Source organism: Myxine glutinosa, chromosome 4 (genome assembly GCF_964187855.1).
Source record: "Myxine glutinosa chromosome 4, kmMyxGlut1.1, whole genome shotgun sequence".
In the NCBI taxonomy this organism is placed as follows: domain Eukaryota; kingdom Metazoa; phylum Chordata; class Myxini; order Myxiniformes; family Myxinidae; genus Myxine; species Myxine glutinosa.
Window position 1 is genome coordinate 112,855,054 of NC_136264.1, and position 19,376 is coordinate 112,874,429.

The following is a 19,376-nucleotide window of genomic DNA, read 5'->3' on the forward strand; positions in this document are numbered from 1 at the left end:
AAATAGCCTATTTTACTCCTGGAGATCCCAGGATTATCCACCCAAAATATCGTTGAGATCGGTTCAGCAGTTTTTACGGTACCTTCGAACAGACAGACAGACGGACAGACATTTGGTGAATTATAGTAAGATGAGGCTAAGTCCTAAATTGGAGAGTAATTTCTTAAATTGGAGAGATTAGCTTAAGTCCTAAATTTGAGAGATTAGGTTAAGCCCTAAATTGGAGAGATTAGGTTAAGTCATAAATTGTAGAGATTAGGTTAAGTCCTAAATTGGAGAGTACTTTCCTAAATTGGAGAGATTAGGTTGTCATAAATTGGAGAGTGCTTTCCTAAATTGAAAAGATTATGTTAAGTCCTAAATTGGAGAGTACTTTCCTAAATTGGAGAGATTACGTTAAGTCATAAATTGGAGAGTGCTTTCCTAAATTGGAGAGATTATGTTAAGTGTCTCCTCCATGAGCCCTGGTTTCTGTCTACAAAAATAAAGTTAAAATATCTCAACTGAATGGAACTCAACTTTTGAACCAGTTCTTCAACGGCAATTGCAAAAGGTCAGCACATTTTGAATCAAAGTACCTTAACACTTCAACCCAAGGTTTCATGAATGCACTTTAAGGGTATCCTACCACCAGGTTATTTTGTCTCGTCGTCTGCTGCTTACACCAATTACAATCGAGAGGTCACTGCTGAAGTTAGCCGCGATCCGAGGACAGATATCCGGTGTTGCAGTTTCTTGCTATCTAAAGCTGATCCAAATTTAGCTAACGGAGTTACAACTACACATGCAACCCACTTCAACCCCACATTTCAATGTGAACCTGATACTGACAGGAAAACAACTGCCTTGTTCATTTATTAACTGTTTCAGGCAAGAAGGTGAAATATGATGGTTGTTGAAATGTTGTGGTTGTCCGTTTGTTTTGATATTACACTTATTTAAATGACAAAAATATCATGACTCCTTGTGATAAAAGGCAAATCTTGTGTGACACCTTTTGTATTCCAAAATTTTTCATTGTTCAACATGTCATGCTTCAAAACAAACATCTTAAATTGAAGATTTTATCTGAAAATGTCTTGAAGTAGATTTCTACTGTATTAATAAATGTGGAGTATGCTATTTGTTTAATTTGAAGACAAATAGGAAACCATTTGAGATTGCATGGCAATGTGTGTGTGCCCAGCAGGAAGAAAGCAAGCACATTCTCTGAAACTGACTACAACATGAATCCTGGTGAGTTGTGGTGCCGGGAAAGGGCCGAGATGTTCATTTCTACATAATGATCGATAGTACACGACAAAGTTTTTGAGGAACAGTTCGAAGTATTTTTATCTGCATGTGAAAGAGTATGCATCATCTGTCGGAAATTTTATTTCTAAAGTAATACAGTAAAATGCCAGATGTGCTAATTCACAGAGTTCAGCTTTTTTGGGCTCGATGTCAGTTGATTGGTGTTGAATAAATTAATCATATTGCTAATCCTATGACAACAATAAATGTTTTGCAGGGACGTTTTTCATTTTTTTCAATGGAAAATTATTTGCAAGTTTTTTCTTTTTCATTCAAATTTGTATGGGAATTTATTTATTAATTTATTTATTCATTTACATGTTATCATGTGATTTATTTGTCCTACAATGTTTCATTTTACTTTGACATATCTCCAAATAGATATGAAGACAGGAAGAATCCATATATAAAGCAGAAATGTGTCTGAAGCTTTTGCTAGGAAGCTAGGAAGCTCGGAATATTTGCTAGGAAGCTTTTGCTGTCTGAAGCTAGGAATATTCAGTTTTTTTTGGTTTAAATGAGGAGTTTTTGGTGATCAATTTCGGGGAGATTTTGGACAGTTTGGTTGGTGGATACAGGACCCCTTATGGTGAATGGGATAAGTGGTTATTAGCCCCCGTTGGACTTAGTCCAAAATGGGGGCTTATGGAATGGGTCTCGTCCGTGCGTCCGCAACCATATCTCGGAAATGGTTGGACCAATTTTGTTCATACTTGGCAAAAAGACAATACATTATAGTCATATGCATGATGGTCATGATGGTCAATACATGATGTATTGATGGTCAATACACGTCATATGCACATCATTTAGTTTCGCGATGTGATCAAAGATGGCCGACTGGCGGCCATTTTAGTTATATACAAGAACGACACTTTTCGACGTCACAACGTCGACCGATATGCCACTGCCCACATTATTACATCATTATAATACTTGTACCAAGTTTGATTTAAATCCATTCAACTGTTCTCAAGTTATCACATTTTTACCTGACGTGACCTATGCCTTTGACCTATTGAATCCAAAATTTAATCAGTTCGTGTTTCCCTAATTATACATATCTGTACCATTTTATAATTTAAATCCCTTCAGCTGTTCACAAGTTATCACATTTTTACCTGATATGACCTCTGACCTTTGGCCTTTGACCTCGGGACCCCAAAATCTAATCAGTTAATCTTTACATCATTATACATATCTGTACAAAGTGTGAATTAGATCACTTCAACCATTCTCAAGTTATAGACCTATTATAGACTTTGACTTTGACCTTTGACCCCCAAAGTCTAATCTTTTCATCTTTATATTATTCTACATAATTTTACCAAATTTGGTCAGAATCCCATCACCGGTTCACAAGTTATCGCGGTAACAGGATTTTTACCTAACATGACCTCTGACCTTTGGCCTTTGACCTCATGACCCCAAAATCTAATCAGTTAATCTTTACCTCATTATACATACCTGCACCAAGTTTGACTAAGTTATCGCGGTAACAAAAACCTATCACTGATGGACGGACAGACAGATGAACAGCCGGACAGACAACCTTAAAACATAATGCCTCCGGCAACTTTGTTGACGGAGGCATAAAAACCAAGTTAAATGTTGAACACGTCCTCAACCATTTCTCGGATAGCATTTACCGATCATGTTCAAACTTAGCACACAAATAAAATGAATGATGGTGGCTTACATATGCACGTCATTTCTTATCAGGATCAGATCAAAGATAGCCGACTGGTGGCCATTTTCTTATTTAAACGTGACTCCAACCATTTCTCAGACATACATAGACCGATTTTGTTCACACTTGACACAAAGACAATACATGAGAGTCTACATATGCAGAAGATTTCGTTTTGTAATCTGACCAAAGATGCCTGACTGACAGCCTTTAACTCCTTATAGTAAAATTTATAAAACCAAGGGGGGTATGACATTTTATGTATTTTTACCTCTGCCACCAAAGGTGGATAGAGGTTGTGTTTTCACCCCTGTCTGTCTGTGTGTTTGTTTGTTTGTGAACAAAATATCTCAAAAAGTTGTGGACAGATTCGGATGAAATTTGGCAGAGATGTAGCGTATGTCACAAGGACGAATGATTCAATTTTGGTGAAAATCCGGATTCGGATCCGGCTAGTAGAATTTTTTAAGTGATTCTTCACCATTGGGGGATAGGGACAAAAACGATACATAGCAGGATATCTCAAAACGTTGTGGACGGATTTGGACGAAACTTGGTGGACCGGTTTGGTGTCTCACAAGGACAAATAGATTCGATTTTGATGAAGATCTGAATATGGATTCGGATATGAGGATTATTTCATTTTTAAGTGATTGTTTTGGCCAACCATTGATGGATATGGTCAACCAGGCGGAAGTATGCTCTCTAATGAGTGCCATTCTAGTTATTTTTGTTTTTGTTGATTTTAGTATGTGTTACGTGGTCCCCTCAGTGCATACCAGGTCTCGGTGACCCCCGGACCGTGAGAGGACCTTCGCCAGCAAATAGTATTATATAGGCGCATTCGCCACGCAATCCATAGGAATTTCACCCAGGCGACAACTGATGTGCAAGTATATATTTCCAATGGTAATGATACCAAACACTTTCAAAGACACAACCACGGAGATTTTCCCCGAGCAATCAACAATACACAACCAGGCACAATCAATATTACAACCATGTGAACTCATCTACACAAACTCTAAGATGGCCATCTTAATCTTATACATTCCTCACGTGAGCCCCACTCCTGACTCCCTCCGTGGTCAATGTCTCTCCTCTCCGCACACGGGCGGTTGAACGAGCCCCGGGCGGACGTGCTCTAAACGTGCCGTCTCGGACTGGGGCCGCGGCTGCAGCGCACCTCCTTGCCAAGCCACGGGGCAAACCCAGCGCGGCGTCCAACGTGCGCGAGGCCCCAAGTGCGGACCCGTACGCGTCTTTGTAGACGGGGCAAACTGTCCCGGACGCTTGGTTTCGTGCACGAACTCACGGTGACTGGACGTGTCAAAAGGTATTTACCGCCCAGGTAACTCCTCTCGCCAGACGTTTCGCAACGGCGCGTTTTCCGCGCAGCGTAAGGTCGATTCCACCTTCTCGTCGTCGCGGGGCGAGGAAGAAGAAAAACCTTCCTTTCCCTCGTGTCTTTTCCTCCCTTTTCGTCACTTCCGCTTCCGGCCACTTCCGTTTCCTGCCACTCTTTCAGAAGGGCTCCTGACCCTCCAACCACAACAACTACACAACAACTTAATATACTACACACGGAAGCAAAGACCTGCATGGTAATTTACATACATTCACCTAAATATGTAACACTCCCCCCCTTCAAGAAAGAAAGTTTGAACCCAGCGAAAACTTTCTTTGCCGGCCAATTTGGAGAAACAACCAGATAACTCAACCCCCCCACATTATCAGTTCCCCCCGGGCACAGTTATCACTTAAAAATAAAGCCAGTTAAGCCACTCGATAGCACTTTTCCGGGAGGCCAAGCCGAGTATTCACTACATGGATGCCTTTAGGAACGCGGAGTTCACGGTTAGTCCGTGCAGGAAAGTTCTCTACATGGGCGCCTTGAGGAACGTGGAGTTCACGGTTAGTCCGTGCAGGAAAGTTCTCTACATGGGCGCCTTGAGGAACGTGGAGTTCACGGTTAGTCCGTGCAGGAAAGTTCACTACATGGACGCCTTTAGGAACGGCGTTCACGGTTAATTCGTGTAGGAATCTTGGCTCGGCGGCTCCGCCGCCTTCAGTGCTTCAACTTCTCAGAACGTCCCTAATAATTAGGATGGGACCACTGGTCCCTGTAGTCCCCTGAATACCGGTCTTCTTCTCGGCCACTACTTTGCCAATTCTTCCTTCGGGAGCGGCCGTAACTCAGGGAGCCTCCATAATAATATTGACTGCGGCCACCACCAAAACTACCGCCCAGTTGTCCTCTCCTGTAGACCTCTCGACGCCTACGAAATGCCTTCCCTACTGTTATGGTCCGACCCTCCAAATCCTTGCCATTCCAATTCTTCTCTGCCTCTCTGGCGTCTTTTGTGCTGGCAAACGTGACAAAGCCGAACCCTCTTGACTGTTGCGTTTCCCAGTCTCTTACCAACCGCACTTCCACCAGCGGCCCATATCTGTTGAAGACAGAGGTCAGAACTTCTTCCTCTGTTTTGAAGTTCAGTCCCCCTACAAATAACTTGGCACTTTTGTCACCATCCCGAGCTGGTGTGGTGTTATTTTCCCTGCTGGGCTCTTTATCAACCCTCAGGTTACCATAAACTTGACCCCCGGCCAAATCATTCCCGAGAACCACAGATACACCCTCTACAGGAAACGTGGCTTGTAAACCGACGGTGACCGGTCCTGACACCAAATCGGACTCCAACTGGATGACCTGAAGGGGAGCACTAACACCGCCCCCGATCCCCTGTAAACGAACACTATCCCTCGTTGCCGTCTCCTCGGACCATGGCAAAATGCCTTCAAGCATTAAAGATTGATGGGCCCCTGTGTCTCTCAATATCCTAACCGGTCTCCGGTTAGTCGAGGCTCCATCCAGTGACACAAACCCCTCGGAAATAAATGGTTGGTAACCCTCTTGATGGCGATTTCTTACGCTAGCCATCGCATTCGGAGTTGTAATAGTCGGACTCCGCTCTGGGTTGTCCCTTTTCATGAGGTAACAACTGGACATCAAGTGTCCAGGTTTTTTGCAAAACGCGCAAGTAGGCCCGGAGGAAAAACTCGGGGTCTGCCTCGGGCCCCCCGAACTATAAGTTTGTCTTGGGCCCGCATCCCTCTGATTTCGAACCGGTGGGGTATCATAGTTGTCCCCATAATCATCTCGAGGCCGCCGCCATGTATGGTCGTTCTCCGCACCTGCTGTTCCCCACCTCCCCTGCGGAGATCTAGGCGAGGAGTTAGGTTCGTGGACCCCTATTCGGTGGGTTAAGGCATAATCATCTGCCATGGTGGCTGCGTCCCACAACTTTGGTACCTTCTTTTCCTGCAGGTACACTTTGATGTCCTCGTGGACACACTGCTGGAATTCCTCCACCAGGATCAAGTCCCGCAATGTCTCGAAGTCTTTCCCGACTCCTTTTGACTCACACCACCGATCAAACATGTTTTCTTTCACTCTGGCAAACTCCACATGGGTCTCACTCTCCCTCTTCCTGGCATTCCTGAATTTTTGCCTGTAAGCTTCCGGAACCAACTCATAGGCTTTGAGGATGTGCTTCTTCAGTACCTCATAATCTGCACATTGGTCCATTGGTAGCGCCGAATAAATTTCCTGAGCTTTCCCCACCAGCACACTTTGCACGAGTATGGTCCATGCCTCCTCCGGCCAGTTTAATTGTCGAGCCACTTTCTCAAAGTGTGGAAAAAATTTCGCGACTTCTTTTTCACTGAACGGTGGAACCAGCCTCACATGTCTGCCCACATCCCAGGTTTTCTGGTTAGGTGTCGACCCCGTCAGCAAGGGTGGTGCCTCTCCCCGTTCTCTCATTAACTCCAGCTCCTTGAATTTGATTTCTTGCTGAAGCTGCATGTCACGTTCCTTTAATTCCCTTTCCGCTTTTCTCTCCTCTGCTTCGAGGTCCCTTGCAGCTCTCCTTTCCTCTGCTTGTTCCTTTTCTCTTCTTTCCTGGAGTTCTCTTTCCACTCTCCTTTCCTCTGCTTGTTTCTCTTCTCTCCTCTCTTCTGCTTTCCTTTCCTCTTCTGCTCTTTCCTTTTCTGCTTTCCTTTCTTCTTCTGCTAACCTTTCCTGGAGTTCTCGTTCCACTCTCCTTTCTTGTGCTTGTTTCTCTTCTCTTCTCTCTTCTGCTTTCCTTTCTTCTTCTGCTCTTTCCTTTTCTGCTTTCCTTTCCTCTTCTTTTATCCGTTCCTGGCTCCGTAATTGCAACTCCAGTTTCCGGAGCTCAACGTCTTCTGGTTCTTCGGGTAGCCACTCCCAGGCTAACTCGTCCCATGTTCCTAATCCCACCATAGATTGTATCACCGTGGCCTGCAACTCTGCCTTCCTCAAATTAGTTCGGACCTCCAAGTTAAAATGTTTGGCCAATTTCAAGAGATCCGACTTTAGCAACGCTCGGAACTGTGCCTCACTCGGGGTTACCCCAAAGTTCTGTGCCACAAACGCCATGGTGCCTATCGTTAACACCTGTTAACCTTCACCCCAAGACTTTCCCCAATTTCTCAAAAAAAAATATTACCAATTAATAATTAATTAATAAATTTTAATTACCAAAAATATTATTATTTTATTATTTTATACACTTTTAGATCCCGGACGTAGACCCAATTGCGAAACCGCAAATCGTAATTTGGACGAGCCCCCAATTCTGTTACGTGGTCCCCTCAGTGCATACCAGGTCTCGGTGACCCCCGGACCGTGAGAGGACCTTCGCCAGCAAATAGTATTATATAGGCGCATTCGCCACGCAATCCATAGGAATTTCACCCAGGCGACAACTGATGTGCAAGTATATATTTCCAATGGTAATGATACCAAACACTTTCAAAGACACAACCACGGAGATTTTCCCCGAGCAATCAACAATACACAACCAGGCACAATCAATATTACAACCATGTGAACTCATCTACACAAACTCTAAGATGGCCATCTTAATCTTATACATTCCTCACGTGAGCCCCACTCCTGACTCCCTCCGTGGTCAATGTCTCTCCTCTCCGCACACGGGCGGTTGAACGAGCCCCGGGCGGACGTGCTCTAAACGTGCCGTCTCGGACTGGGGCCGCGGCTGCAGCGCACCTCCTTGCCAAGCCACGGGGCAAACCCAGCGCGGCGTCCAACGTGCGCGAGGCCCCAAGTGCGGACCCGTACGCGTCTTTGTAGACGGGGCAAACTGTCCCGGACGCTTGGTTTCGTGCACGAACTCACGGTGACTGGACGTGTCAAAAGGTATTTACCGCCCAGGTAACTCCTCTCGCCAGACGTTTCGCAACGGCGCGTTTTCCGCGCAGCGTAAGGTCGATTCCACCTTCTCGTCGTCGCGGGGCGAGGAAGAAGAAAAACCTTCCTTTCCCTCGTGTCTTTTCCTCCCTTTTCGTCACTTCCGCTTCCGGCCACTTCCGTTTCCTGCCACTCTTTCAGAAGGGCTCCTGACCCTCCAACCACAACAACTACACAACAACTTAATATACTACACACGGAAGCAAAGACCTGCATGGTAATTTACATACATTCACCTAAATATGTAACAGTATGTGACATCATGATTTTTTATGGTGTATTCGTCATTGCTCTGTAGTTGTAGTATAGGTAGTATTGGTCGTGGATTAGTGGGTAATATAACCAGAGTCAGTGTTGTAATCGTTAGAGAATCCGCTCTGAGCCTGGGAGGTCAGCAGTTCAATCTCTGACCGAGTCATACCAAAGACTAAAATGGTACGTGCTGCTTCCTTGCTTGACGTTCAGCATTTAAAAGGATAACAGCACGGACACTCCCCATAGGTGGGAATCCATTGGGAGGATGGTGAAAAAGGCGGCGCCATTTTTGTGGCGGTGCTGGTACCCAGAGTGCCTCGGGAAGTGACGGCACTTCCCCCAAGCTCAGTGGCTGTGTTTTTCTTGCCTAACAATTCTGTGTTGTCTCGTAAATTTAGCTGTGTGTCCATGTGTGTGAGATGTGTCTGTGTGGCATCTCCACTATGAACCTTAGATTCAAAAAAAAAAAAAATTGTATTGGTTGTATTTGGAAGCTCGTGTTTTTAGGATAAGTCATTCCAGCGATGAGAGTTGCTGTTAGGTAACTTGTTACATTTCGTTATATTTATGAGGTTAATTACATTTATGAGGGGAGTCTGGAGAGGAGATTGGCAATAGTGAAGGTGAGTTAAGTGTAGGTAGTGGTGAGAGTGTGGTGAATGCAGGCAATGGTGGTGAGGTGAGTGGAGTTAGTGGCGAAGGTGGGGTCTGTATAGACAATGGTGAGGGTGGAAGGAGTGTACGCAATGTTTAGGTTGGAGTGAGTATTGGCAGTAGTGAGTGTGGAGTGAGTGTATGCAGTGCTGAGGGTTGTGGGAGCGCAGTCATTGGTTAGGATTGGGCAAGTGGTTTGATGTCAGTGACAATGACAATGAAAAGGAAGGATTTGATGTTAACTGCAATGATGGATTCCATGCTAATTATTGGATTTAAGCTGATAGGTCTGTGGTTAAGAGGATCGGTCTTTGCACCATATTTATGTAATATGGAGTATGCTATTTATTTAATTTGAATATGAAGTGAAAGCCAATTGTTTTGTCACCTATGAAAATTTTTAAATATGTTTCATCACCAGGTTTTGCCAGTCATAATCCTTCCATAACTTTTTGAGATATCGTGTCATATATCGTTTTTGGCCCTAACTTTCAATGGTGAAGAATCACGTAAAAATTCTAATAGCCATATCTGGATCTGGATACTCACCAAAATCCAATCAATTCATCCTTGTGCCACAACCTATTTGTCCACCAAGTTTAGTCCGAATCAGTCCTTAACTTTTTGAGATATCCTGCTCACAGACAAAGAGAGAGAGAGACGGACAAATAAGGGTGAAAACATAGCTTCCCTCCACCATCGGTTGCGTAGGTAAACATAACCTCCCTCCACCGTCAATGGCGGGGATAATAAATGCATATCTGTTATCAATGACAATTTGATGAAATTGCCCTAAGATAGGAATATCATTGGAATAACCAAACCCCTAACACAGCACTGTACCTCTTCCATGAGCCTCCCTATTTGTATAAGAAGAACACATTCCAAAAGATTTGCAGCATCCCCTCCCTCTACCCCCCTTCCATGTTACAAGAGCAAATGGAATGCCAATATATGTTTCTACGGACGCAGCCATGCCGAGAAAGTGTCAGCTGCATTTTCTATTAGCTCAATTTGCCCACAATGAATTTGTTCAGCAGAATATCTTTCTGACATGCTGAGAATTGCTCCAAATCCAATGCTTTGTTATTCATGTTTCATGTTTCCCTTGAGCTTATCATTTTTGTCTTGTCCCACTCACACCGTCAGCACATGACGTGTCTTGCATCCCCTGGATTGATCGTGGCTGAATTTTCAGCAGCTGTCACTGATGCCTGTACCTTTAGCTCTTGTTGCCTTCTTTCCTGTCATTAACCTAGAAGGTGAAACTATATAGAGTATAATCTTTGTCACATAACAGTTATGTCATAGTGGCAGAATGTGGTGGAGAATGTTGGTTGGGGAACTTAAATTGACAATTTGCTTGTGTGACATTGCAGGCGTGCTGAGATTAACAACTAGCATTTTGCTAAAATACCGTCATGCCTGGATTTGTCTTTTTATACTAATGACGAACGAGCTGCATGTCCACGCTTTGCATGCATTTTTTGATTTTCAGATGTCTCTAATCACATGTGCTCATTTCCGGCTCTAAGGGTAAACATGAAGAGAGGCCAAAGCGCCCCTGATATCCACTTGGAAACAGGTATTGATTGACTTACCGTTCTCCTGAGGGTGCACTTCACACTTGAACGTGCAGATGATTTGTATTATGCTACTTATTTATTTTGCAACTCACACTCATTACAATCTGACAGGGGCACCGTGCCCTCACGTCTGGCTTGAAAAAGGAATTGGTGTGAAAATAGGAAATGGGACATAGCTTACGATGGAAATTGAAAACGTTTCCTCCCCTTTTTTGGAAGCTTCGAGTCAAAACTCATTATTTCTGTCTCAATGGCATCAGGACACTTACTCACTGCCCAGGAGAATTGTGACATGGCTGTGTCGAGCTACACATACAAAAGGACTAACTTTTTGCCGGTTTTATAAAAAGGAATTTTGCCGGTTTTGTAAAAAAAAAAAAAAAATTTTTTAACACAAGTCCACATCATCTTGCATGGGGTGGCGCAGACACTGCGTACCATCGCCCGGGTGCACAGCTTTTACACTGCCGGACTATATGAATTACCTTTTTCTTTATTTCCAGGTAAATTACATTGCAAAATTATCAGATTACGAGAGGGTGGAGCTGGTTTTAATGAGTGAAAGGCCACACACTTCTAATCAATCGATCATTTCCTAAGCAATTGAATGAAAAATACCAAAAGAGGCCACCAATTGATTCGGCAACTGTTGGAGGAATAATTAATCGCTTCAATGAAATCAAACATTTCAAAACAGTTTTAAGAAAGGCTCAAACGTTATATGGACATAGAATCAAAAGGCTTTTCAAAATTAATGGTCAACAATTTGAACATCTGCTGTAGTCCACCTTATGGTGTGCCAACCTGTATTTTACAAAGTCGACATGTTTTTATTGTGGACAGTCAGTTGTGACTGGCAATGTCGTGACAGCTCGACAAACATTTCATTTTTATTTTCAATCAGCACAATTATTATTGATAATTTTGTTTTTAAATATCTACTTCTGTAAAATTTATTTTAAATGTCAGAAATTAGACCCGCCTTACTTACGGAGCACACTTTACCACTTGTTGCTGCGTTGCAGCAAATTTTGCTTCTTTCCTACAGTTCCATATTTCTGTGAAATCACAATGTTTGGATTCACATTTTTACAGGAATATTGATTAATATTTAAAATTAACTACCCGAAGTGCCAGTTGGCCTAGCGGTTTGGCCTAGCGGTTGATTGCCAGTCAGCCTGGTGTTGGCCTAGCGGTTAGGGTGCCGGCTTGGGATCCTGGGTTCAAATCCTGGTCGATCGCTGAATTAACGCCAGGGGAGTTGACTCAGCCTGTCATCCTTCCGAGGTCGGCAATTTAAGTACCAGTTCACTGGTAATTCCCTGTGTGTCGCAAGAGGCGACTAACAGGGTTAGCGGCAGGAAGGGCATCCGGCCATAAAACATTGCTTCAAAAAGGGGATCAAGGTGCCCAAAAAAGGCCGACCCCTGCTCTGTGGGGAAAAATGGCCTCTTAAGGTGGTTGTTGTTGCATTGATTAACTGAATAACCATTATCTTGTCTGTTCTACATTTATTATGTGATTTTCTGGAAGTTTCTTTGTGAATTTGAGTTTTTATTTATGCCCGAAATTATCAAGATTATTATGGTCACAAGTATAGATCACCCCAATAATTATTATTTTATAAAAAACCTCCTTGGAGGCAGTGTTCACGCCAGCATTTGAAAAAATTCATTCTTGAGCATTTGTTTCTGCTTAACGTCATCCTAAGTAAGATAGACATAAACTTTTAAATGCAAAACTTTTGCCTAGAATCTCGAGGAATGACTGAAGAACAACTGTGGAATTGGAATTGGTGTGAAAATAGGAAATGGGACATAGCTTACGATGGAAATTGAAAACGTTTCCTCCCCTTTTTTGGAAGCTTCGAGTCAAAACTCATTATTTCTGTCTCAATGGCATCAGGACACTTACTCACTGCCCAGGAGAATTGTGACATGTGACATGACATGTGACAACACAGGCGGATGTCCAATTTAATTGTCTGGATTTCAAGTCATACATTATGAGTTAATTTTTTTTTTAATGACTCATAAACCTTTGATATTTATATTGGGCAATCGCATGCACAGAAGTATTAATTACAGGGAAGTGAAAATATCTCATTGATGCGTAAGGGAGTCGTGGCTTGAAATGTTGAAATTTACTTTTGAGATAAAAGGCTTACCTTTTGACCATTTGAAATATTTTTAATAGGTGTGTTTTTACCCAAGAACAAAGCATATTAATTAATAAATGCTGGTCATCATTTTTGGAGAGAATGAGTGAGTTACCAGGAGCTTTTAGTTGAGGCAGAAGCTGTCAATTTAATTGGTTTTCTACAGCACCCAACATTACAATGGCCTTTTGCAGTGTATACCATAAAATCAAACCCATAAAAAAACACAATACATTCATTTTTATTCTGAATTACATAAAGCTTTAGGTTTAGGAATTGGTGCTATATTTTGGGCGACCCAGTTGTACCAAGTATCAGAACAGTAACTCGTAAGTCTTTAGTTTGGCACTCGGCCGATCACATGCTCCAAATGTCCACATCTGCACTGAGCACAGATTTGAACACGACGGGAGAAGTTGTTGATTAATGCGCTGACATTCAGCAAGTGGGATGGACATAATTTTCTCTGTGATTGCTCGTTTCAGCTCAAAGATGTTTAAGATTGAATGGTGTATGATGTCCTTGAAGGTCTGAAGACAGGTGAAGAACAGTATTGGGGTAGGGAGATGATTCCTTAAACTGGAAAAAGAGACGAGCAGATTAGCACTGATGAGCCCAAAGCTTGAACGTAAGTTGTAAGGTTTCACAGTTAGAGTCTTCGTTGGTGAATGCATATGGCTTTGTGGAGCAGGAGAATGGTGGATGGCAAAGAGAGCAGGAGCGAGGAGTGGTGGTGATGGGGGAAGAGCTACTAGAAAAATGAAAGATCACTGACCTTTTTGCAATGAGAATATAGCCTGTATACACCAGCTCCCTTTTCCTTGGCTTCTGTTGAGGAATTCCATTTATTTCCAGTCTTTAACTTGACATCCTCAAGGAGAGTCAGGTGAGTTGCAGGGGCTTATCATCCACATACTCCTTAGGTATATTCCATTGATCTATGGGCAAAGCTGACTCTCAATGCAAGGAGTTGATTTGTGCAGAAAATGGCCTGGCATAATGAAGAATACCCATTTGATTCTGAGCTTTGAAGACAAGCTATGAAATGTTGATCCAATAAAGATTATATGTAATTGTGAATCCAATGGGTTCTAGAGGTTGGATCTCTGCTAGAGACTGGCCACATAAAAAAAATGAGGCTTTCTCAACAGTCTTCTTAAAGAGAAATTGAAAGGCATGTGACTCACCTGGGTCGAAAGCACAGGCGGAGTTTGACTTCTCTATTTGGAGGGTTGGGGGGGGGGTGAGGGCAAGGGCTTAATATTAATAATGGGTAGCAAGGTCTGGTTTCCAAAATTACTGTTAAAATTACTGTGTAGTTAATTACTGTGTTAGTTACTGTTAAGTAACTATAATAACTATAGTTAAATAATAACTATACCAGTAACTATAGTTAAATTACTGTAGTTAATTACTGTTAAGTTAATTACTGTGTGTTAAAATTACTGTACAAAATTAAAATTACTGTGTAGTTACATTGTACGTGAAATCACAAATACAGTTTACGTTCATTATTGTTACTCACGTTTAAGTACACGATGTTTTTATCTTAATTGTAAACTACTGAAAAAATAAAGGTGGGGGAATTGCCCCCCCCCCCCCCCAAACTCCACTGTTGGTCGAAAGTCATATTCCAGCAGGTTGGACCAGTACTTAGGAAGGAGGAAGCCATACTATTGCTGCCATTTCCCTGATCTTAGGCTGACAACAGCCAGCCATCATCATCACAGTCATTTAGTTGTTGTTTTGCTGTTGTTATTGTTATTTTTGTTGTTGTATAGTCCCGGACAGTTCTCTCAACGAAGCTTGCGGCACGGAGACAGCCGATCGTTCTCACAGGAGCGACCCAGAGATCGCCCACATCCAGGATGGTGTACCCCTGCCTCCATGACAGAATTACAGTGAGAGAGAGAGAAAGAAAGAGAGAAAGAAAGAGAGAGAGAGAGAGAGGAGAGGAGAGGAGAGGAGAGAAGAGAAGAAGAAGAATGAAGAAAGAAGAAAGAAGAAAGAAGAAAGAAGGACAAGAAGGACAAGAGGGAAAGGGCCCGGTCCATGGGGACCGATCGGGTTTCTGACCGTGACCGCGCTGCCTCAACGAATCTGGGAAGCAGGGAAGAATGTGGAAGATTTGGCCCCTGACTTGTGTTGGCGGGTACATCCACCACGAAGAGGCATCCCCGACAGTTGTCAGTCATTTAATTGTAAGGTAAGGTGTCAACCAAATTGAAGTCTCCTCCTTCACTGGTTTCTACCACTTGTGTATGGGGCACACCACTGCTATCTCTAGATCGACCATTGATCTCTTCTCCCCCCCTCCCGCCCTGAAAGCTGGTACGTATTTTGCCATTCTTGAAAGGGTCACAGGCTGATTCGACCTGCCCAGTGTTATTTTGGTATGGCTGGAAATTGAATTTGGGACCCTAAAGTTCCTAAACCAACCGCATTTACCGTTTCAACCAACTGCCTTGACATCCATTTTGAGGCCACCAAAGGCCGCTATAAAGTGTATATTGGGATGAGGGGTCAGGCGGTGCTGCCGCCAGCTCACAGGAAAAGGGTAACCACCATGAGACCAACCAACTAGCAGGAGTTAACTCCATAGCTTTCAATGTCCAACACTTCCAGAAACCACCGCCTGAAAAAGGTCGCCCAGCCAGACAGCGCCGGGCATCCCCGACCCATCCCTCACCCACACCCCCCGGGCAGTGTTGGGTAATCCCTGATAGTTGTTAATATGCTTTTCAAAATGTATTTGTTCTTTTTATGGCAATAACATTGAATTTGCTAATATATTAGAGTTAAGACAGACTTTAGAAATGTTATTCATAATTTAGTAAATCGTAAATGTGCCACTAAAACGAAACAGTTAAGTCAAAATGATGTTTATGTGAGGGATCCGGAAAGAAAAGGAAGAACTGAATGAATTTTTGAGAGGAGAGTTAGTCATGTTTTACATGGAGGAAGAAAGGCCATTAAATGTTAATCCATAGTGGGTTTGTGGGTCTCTGCAGTGGATGACCCAGGGCGAACCATTTCCGGGGTTGGTTCTGTGGTGCTACAGCCAGTATCCCTGAATGAGCCACTTCAAAGCCGACAGTATAACACCATCCACCCTGATACAGCATACACAAGTAAGTCCTCTCCCACGTGCTCTATCCCCACCTCCCACCCCCAGGTTTCTGCATGTCGCATGTTGTCGGCCAGAAGCTTCCCTCTGCTTAAACTCCCAAAATCTAGAATCACTGCTGACCTCCACTCATTCGTTCCTCTTTTTCCCCCATGTGTGGAACCAACTTCCACAGTCTCTTCAATATCATTCGTCCCTCCAGGACTTCAAGTCAGCTGCTCACCACCATCTTAGATCAACCTCCCCCTCCCACTCCCTATCTAAAAACATGATATTTGCTACAAACCTTACCCTCCCCTCCCCCCTCAAGTCCACCTCTTTCCAAGTTTTCAGTTTGTTCCTTCCTGACAGTTTACTTCCATAATCTATCTTTTTCATCCCATGTGTCCTCCTCTACCCATAGTTCTTCCCCATATATATATCTTATTTCTCTAAGTGTCTCTCTCTATTTTGTCCCCCCCCCCCGCCCCCCCCCCCTCTACTTTTTCTTTAGTTCTGCTCTGTCCTGATCTATTCTATATTCTCATTTCTCCACGAGCCTCGACATTGTATAAAGAAGTCCACGCTGTTGGAGTTTTTGTGCAACTTTATGCTGTGTGGGCTACACACTTAGTGCATGTTTACAGTTATTTTGTTTCTAAGCCCAAGTAAGAGTGATATATATATATATATATATATATACATACACACGCCATATTTCAATCTGAAAATGGATTGTGGTGAGCTTTCTACATATTTGATCAGCTCCAATTTATTCCCATATTCCTTCATATCCTTTTAATATAACAGCTCTCTTGCGACCCCTATTATTCCTATCCACCCTCATTTCATTCTTGGAATTTTTTACTCAATTTGCACAATCCTCCTCCCCAGCTTCACAGTTCCTTGTACAGTGTGGAATATCTAAACAGAGGCATGCCAAGTCAAATATTGTACCATTTATGGTGATTTAGAGTTGGTTTTGTATGCCATGGCCTTTTTGCAATCACATGATAGTTAGGAGTGGAATTATCTTTGAAATACAACATAGTTTCTATCGATATTTTATTTCCATTAATTTCAAACCAAAAACTGCGCATATATATATATATATATATATATATATATATATATATATATATATATATATATATATATATATATATATATACACTAGCTTGGCTCGGCTCGCTGCGCTCGCCTCACCACGCGTCGTTACTGAGGAACGGGCTTATTTTAGCTGAGGATAATGACTACCTGAGTTGCTGTGTTGTCATGATTTACACCAATCATAATTCAAACAATTATTTTGCACAAATGTATTTGTAATATACGTGATATCACATTTTATAAGCAATTGAAGTCGAAAACGTAAGTTGAAAAAATTTCTTTTCCCCAAAAAAATCCAAAAAATAAAAAAATTAAAAATAGGAAATTTTTTCAAAAAGAATACCCTTAGGACATACCGACGGGATAGATATGTGCATACCAGAAGTTTGGTACGATTTCACAAAAGTTTGAGAAAATAGTTCAGTGACAAGACAAGACAAGACAAGACATGACAACACAACACAGGACAGGACAGACGCTGCACAGATATATATATATACAGTATATATATATATATATATATATATATATATATATATATATATATATATATATATATATATATATATATATATATATATATATATATATATATATACATACATACACACTATATGACCAAAAGTATGTGGACACCCCATCTTCGGCTGTTTCAGCCACACCCATTGCTGAAAGGTATATATAAGCAGGCACACAGCCATGCAATCTCCAGAGACAAACATTGGCAGTAGAATGGGCCATACTGAAGAGCGCATTGACATTCAACATGGCACCCTCATGGGATGCCACCTTTCCAACAAGTCAGTTCATCAAATTTCTGCCCTGCTCGAGCTGCCCCGGTCAACTGTAAGTGCTGTTATTGTGAAGTGGAAACGTCTAGGAGCAACAACAGCTCAGCCACGAAGTGGTCTGCCACAAAAGCTCACAGAACAGGACCGCAGAGTGCTGAAGCATGTAGCACATAAAAATCGTCTGTTCTGTTGCAACACTCACTACTGAGTTCCAAACTGCCTCTGGAAGCAACGTCAGCACAACTATTTGTCTGGAGCTTCATGAAATGGGTTTCCATGGCTGAGCAGCCGCACACAAGCCGAACATCACCATGCGCAATGCCAAGTGTCGGCTAGAGTGGTGTCAAGCTCGCTGCCATTGGACTCTGGAGCAGTGGAAATGCGTTCTCTGGAGTGAAGAATCACACTTCACCATCTGGCAGTCTGACGGCCGAATTGGGGTTTGGCGGATTCCAGGAGAACGCCACCTGCCCAAATGCATAGTGCCAACTGTAAAGTTTGGTGGAGGAGGAATAATGGTCTGGGGCTGTTTTTCATGGTTCGTGCTCGGCCCCTTAGTTCCAGTGAAGGGAAATCTTAACGCTACAGCATACAATGACGTTCTAGATAATTGTGTGCTTCCAACTTTGTGGCAACAGTTTGGGGAAGGTCCTTTCCTATTTTAGCATGACAATGCCCCCGTGCACAAAGCGAGGTCCATACAGAAATGGTTTGTCGAGATTGGTGTGGAAGAACTTGACTGGCCTGCACAGAGCCCTGATCTCAACCCCATCGAACACCTTTGGGGTGAATTGGAATGCCGACTGCGAGCCAGGCCTCATCGCCCAAGATCAGTGCCCAATCGCACTAATGCTCTTGTGGCTGAATGGAAGCAAATCCCCGCATCAGTGGTCCAACATCTAGTGGAAAGCCTTCCCAGAAGAGTGGAGGCTGTTATAGCAGCAAAGGGGGGGGGGGGGGGGGACCAACTCCATATTAATGCCCATAATTTTGGAATGAGATGTTTGATGTTCGCACACCTTTGTTCATGTAGTGTGTGTGTGTGTGTGTATATATATATATATATATATATATATATATATATATATATATATATATATATATATATATATATATATATATATATCAGTCACTATGCGACCTTCATATCATCAGTGGAGAACCGCCAGCAAGGTGTCCCATACAGCTGCTGCTGCACCTTGCTGGGAGCGATAAGCACCGCCTGCCACACGGTAACGTTATCTCTGGTATCCACTGGTATCCACTGGTATCCATGAGTGGATACCAGAGATAACGTTACTGTGTGGCAGGCGGTGCTTATCGCTCCCAGCAAGGTGCAGCAGCAGCTGTATGGGACACCTTGCTGGCGGTTCTCCACTGATGATATGAAGGTCGCATAGTGACTGATATAAAAACCGAAAGGTTCACAGAGGTACA

The 19,376-nt window shown here is 42.9% G+C and overlaps 1 protein-coding gene across 23 annotated transcripts in view; it reads left to right on the top strand.

Moving 5' to 3' along the window:
* LOC137417608 (vinexin) overlaps positions 1-19,376 on the top strand; it is a 361,763-nt gene that overhangs the window by 104,744 nt on the left and 237,643 nt on the right. For 16 of the 23 annotated variants that reach the window (XM_078776281.1, XM_078776286.1, XM_068103513.2 and 13 more), the window contains exons 2-4: positions 1,190-1,236; positions 10,687-10,773; positions 15,944-16,063. In XM_078776281.1, the coding sequence (XP_078632407.1) occupies positions 1,227-1,236; positions 10,687-10,773; positions 15,944-16,063 (217 nt within the window). In that variant the 5' untranslated portion in view covers positions 1,190-1,226. Of the gene's footprint in view, positions 1-1,186; positions 1,237-10,686; positions 10,774-15,943; positions 16,064-19,376 lie in introns of all 23 variants that reach the window. The other 7 variants (XM_068103514.2, XM_068103515.2, XM_068103523.2 and 4 more) reach the window with 4 other exon arrangements.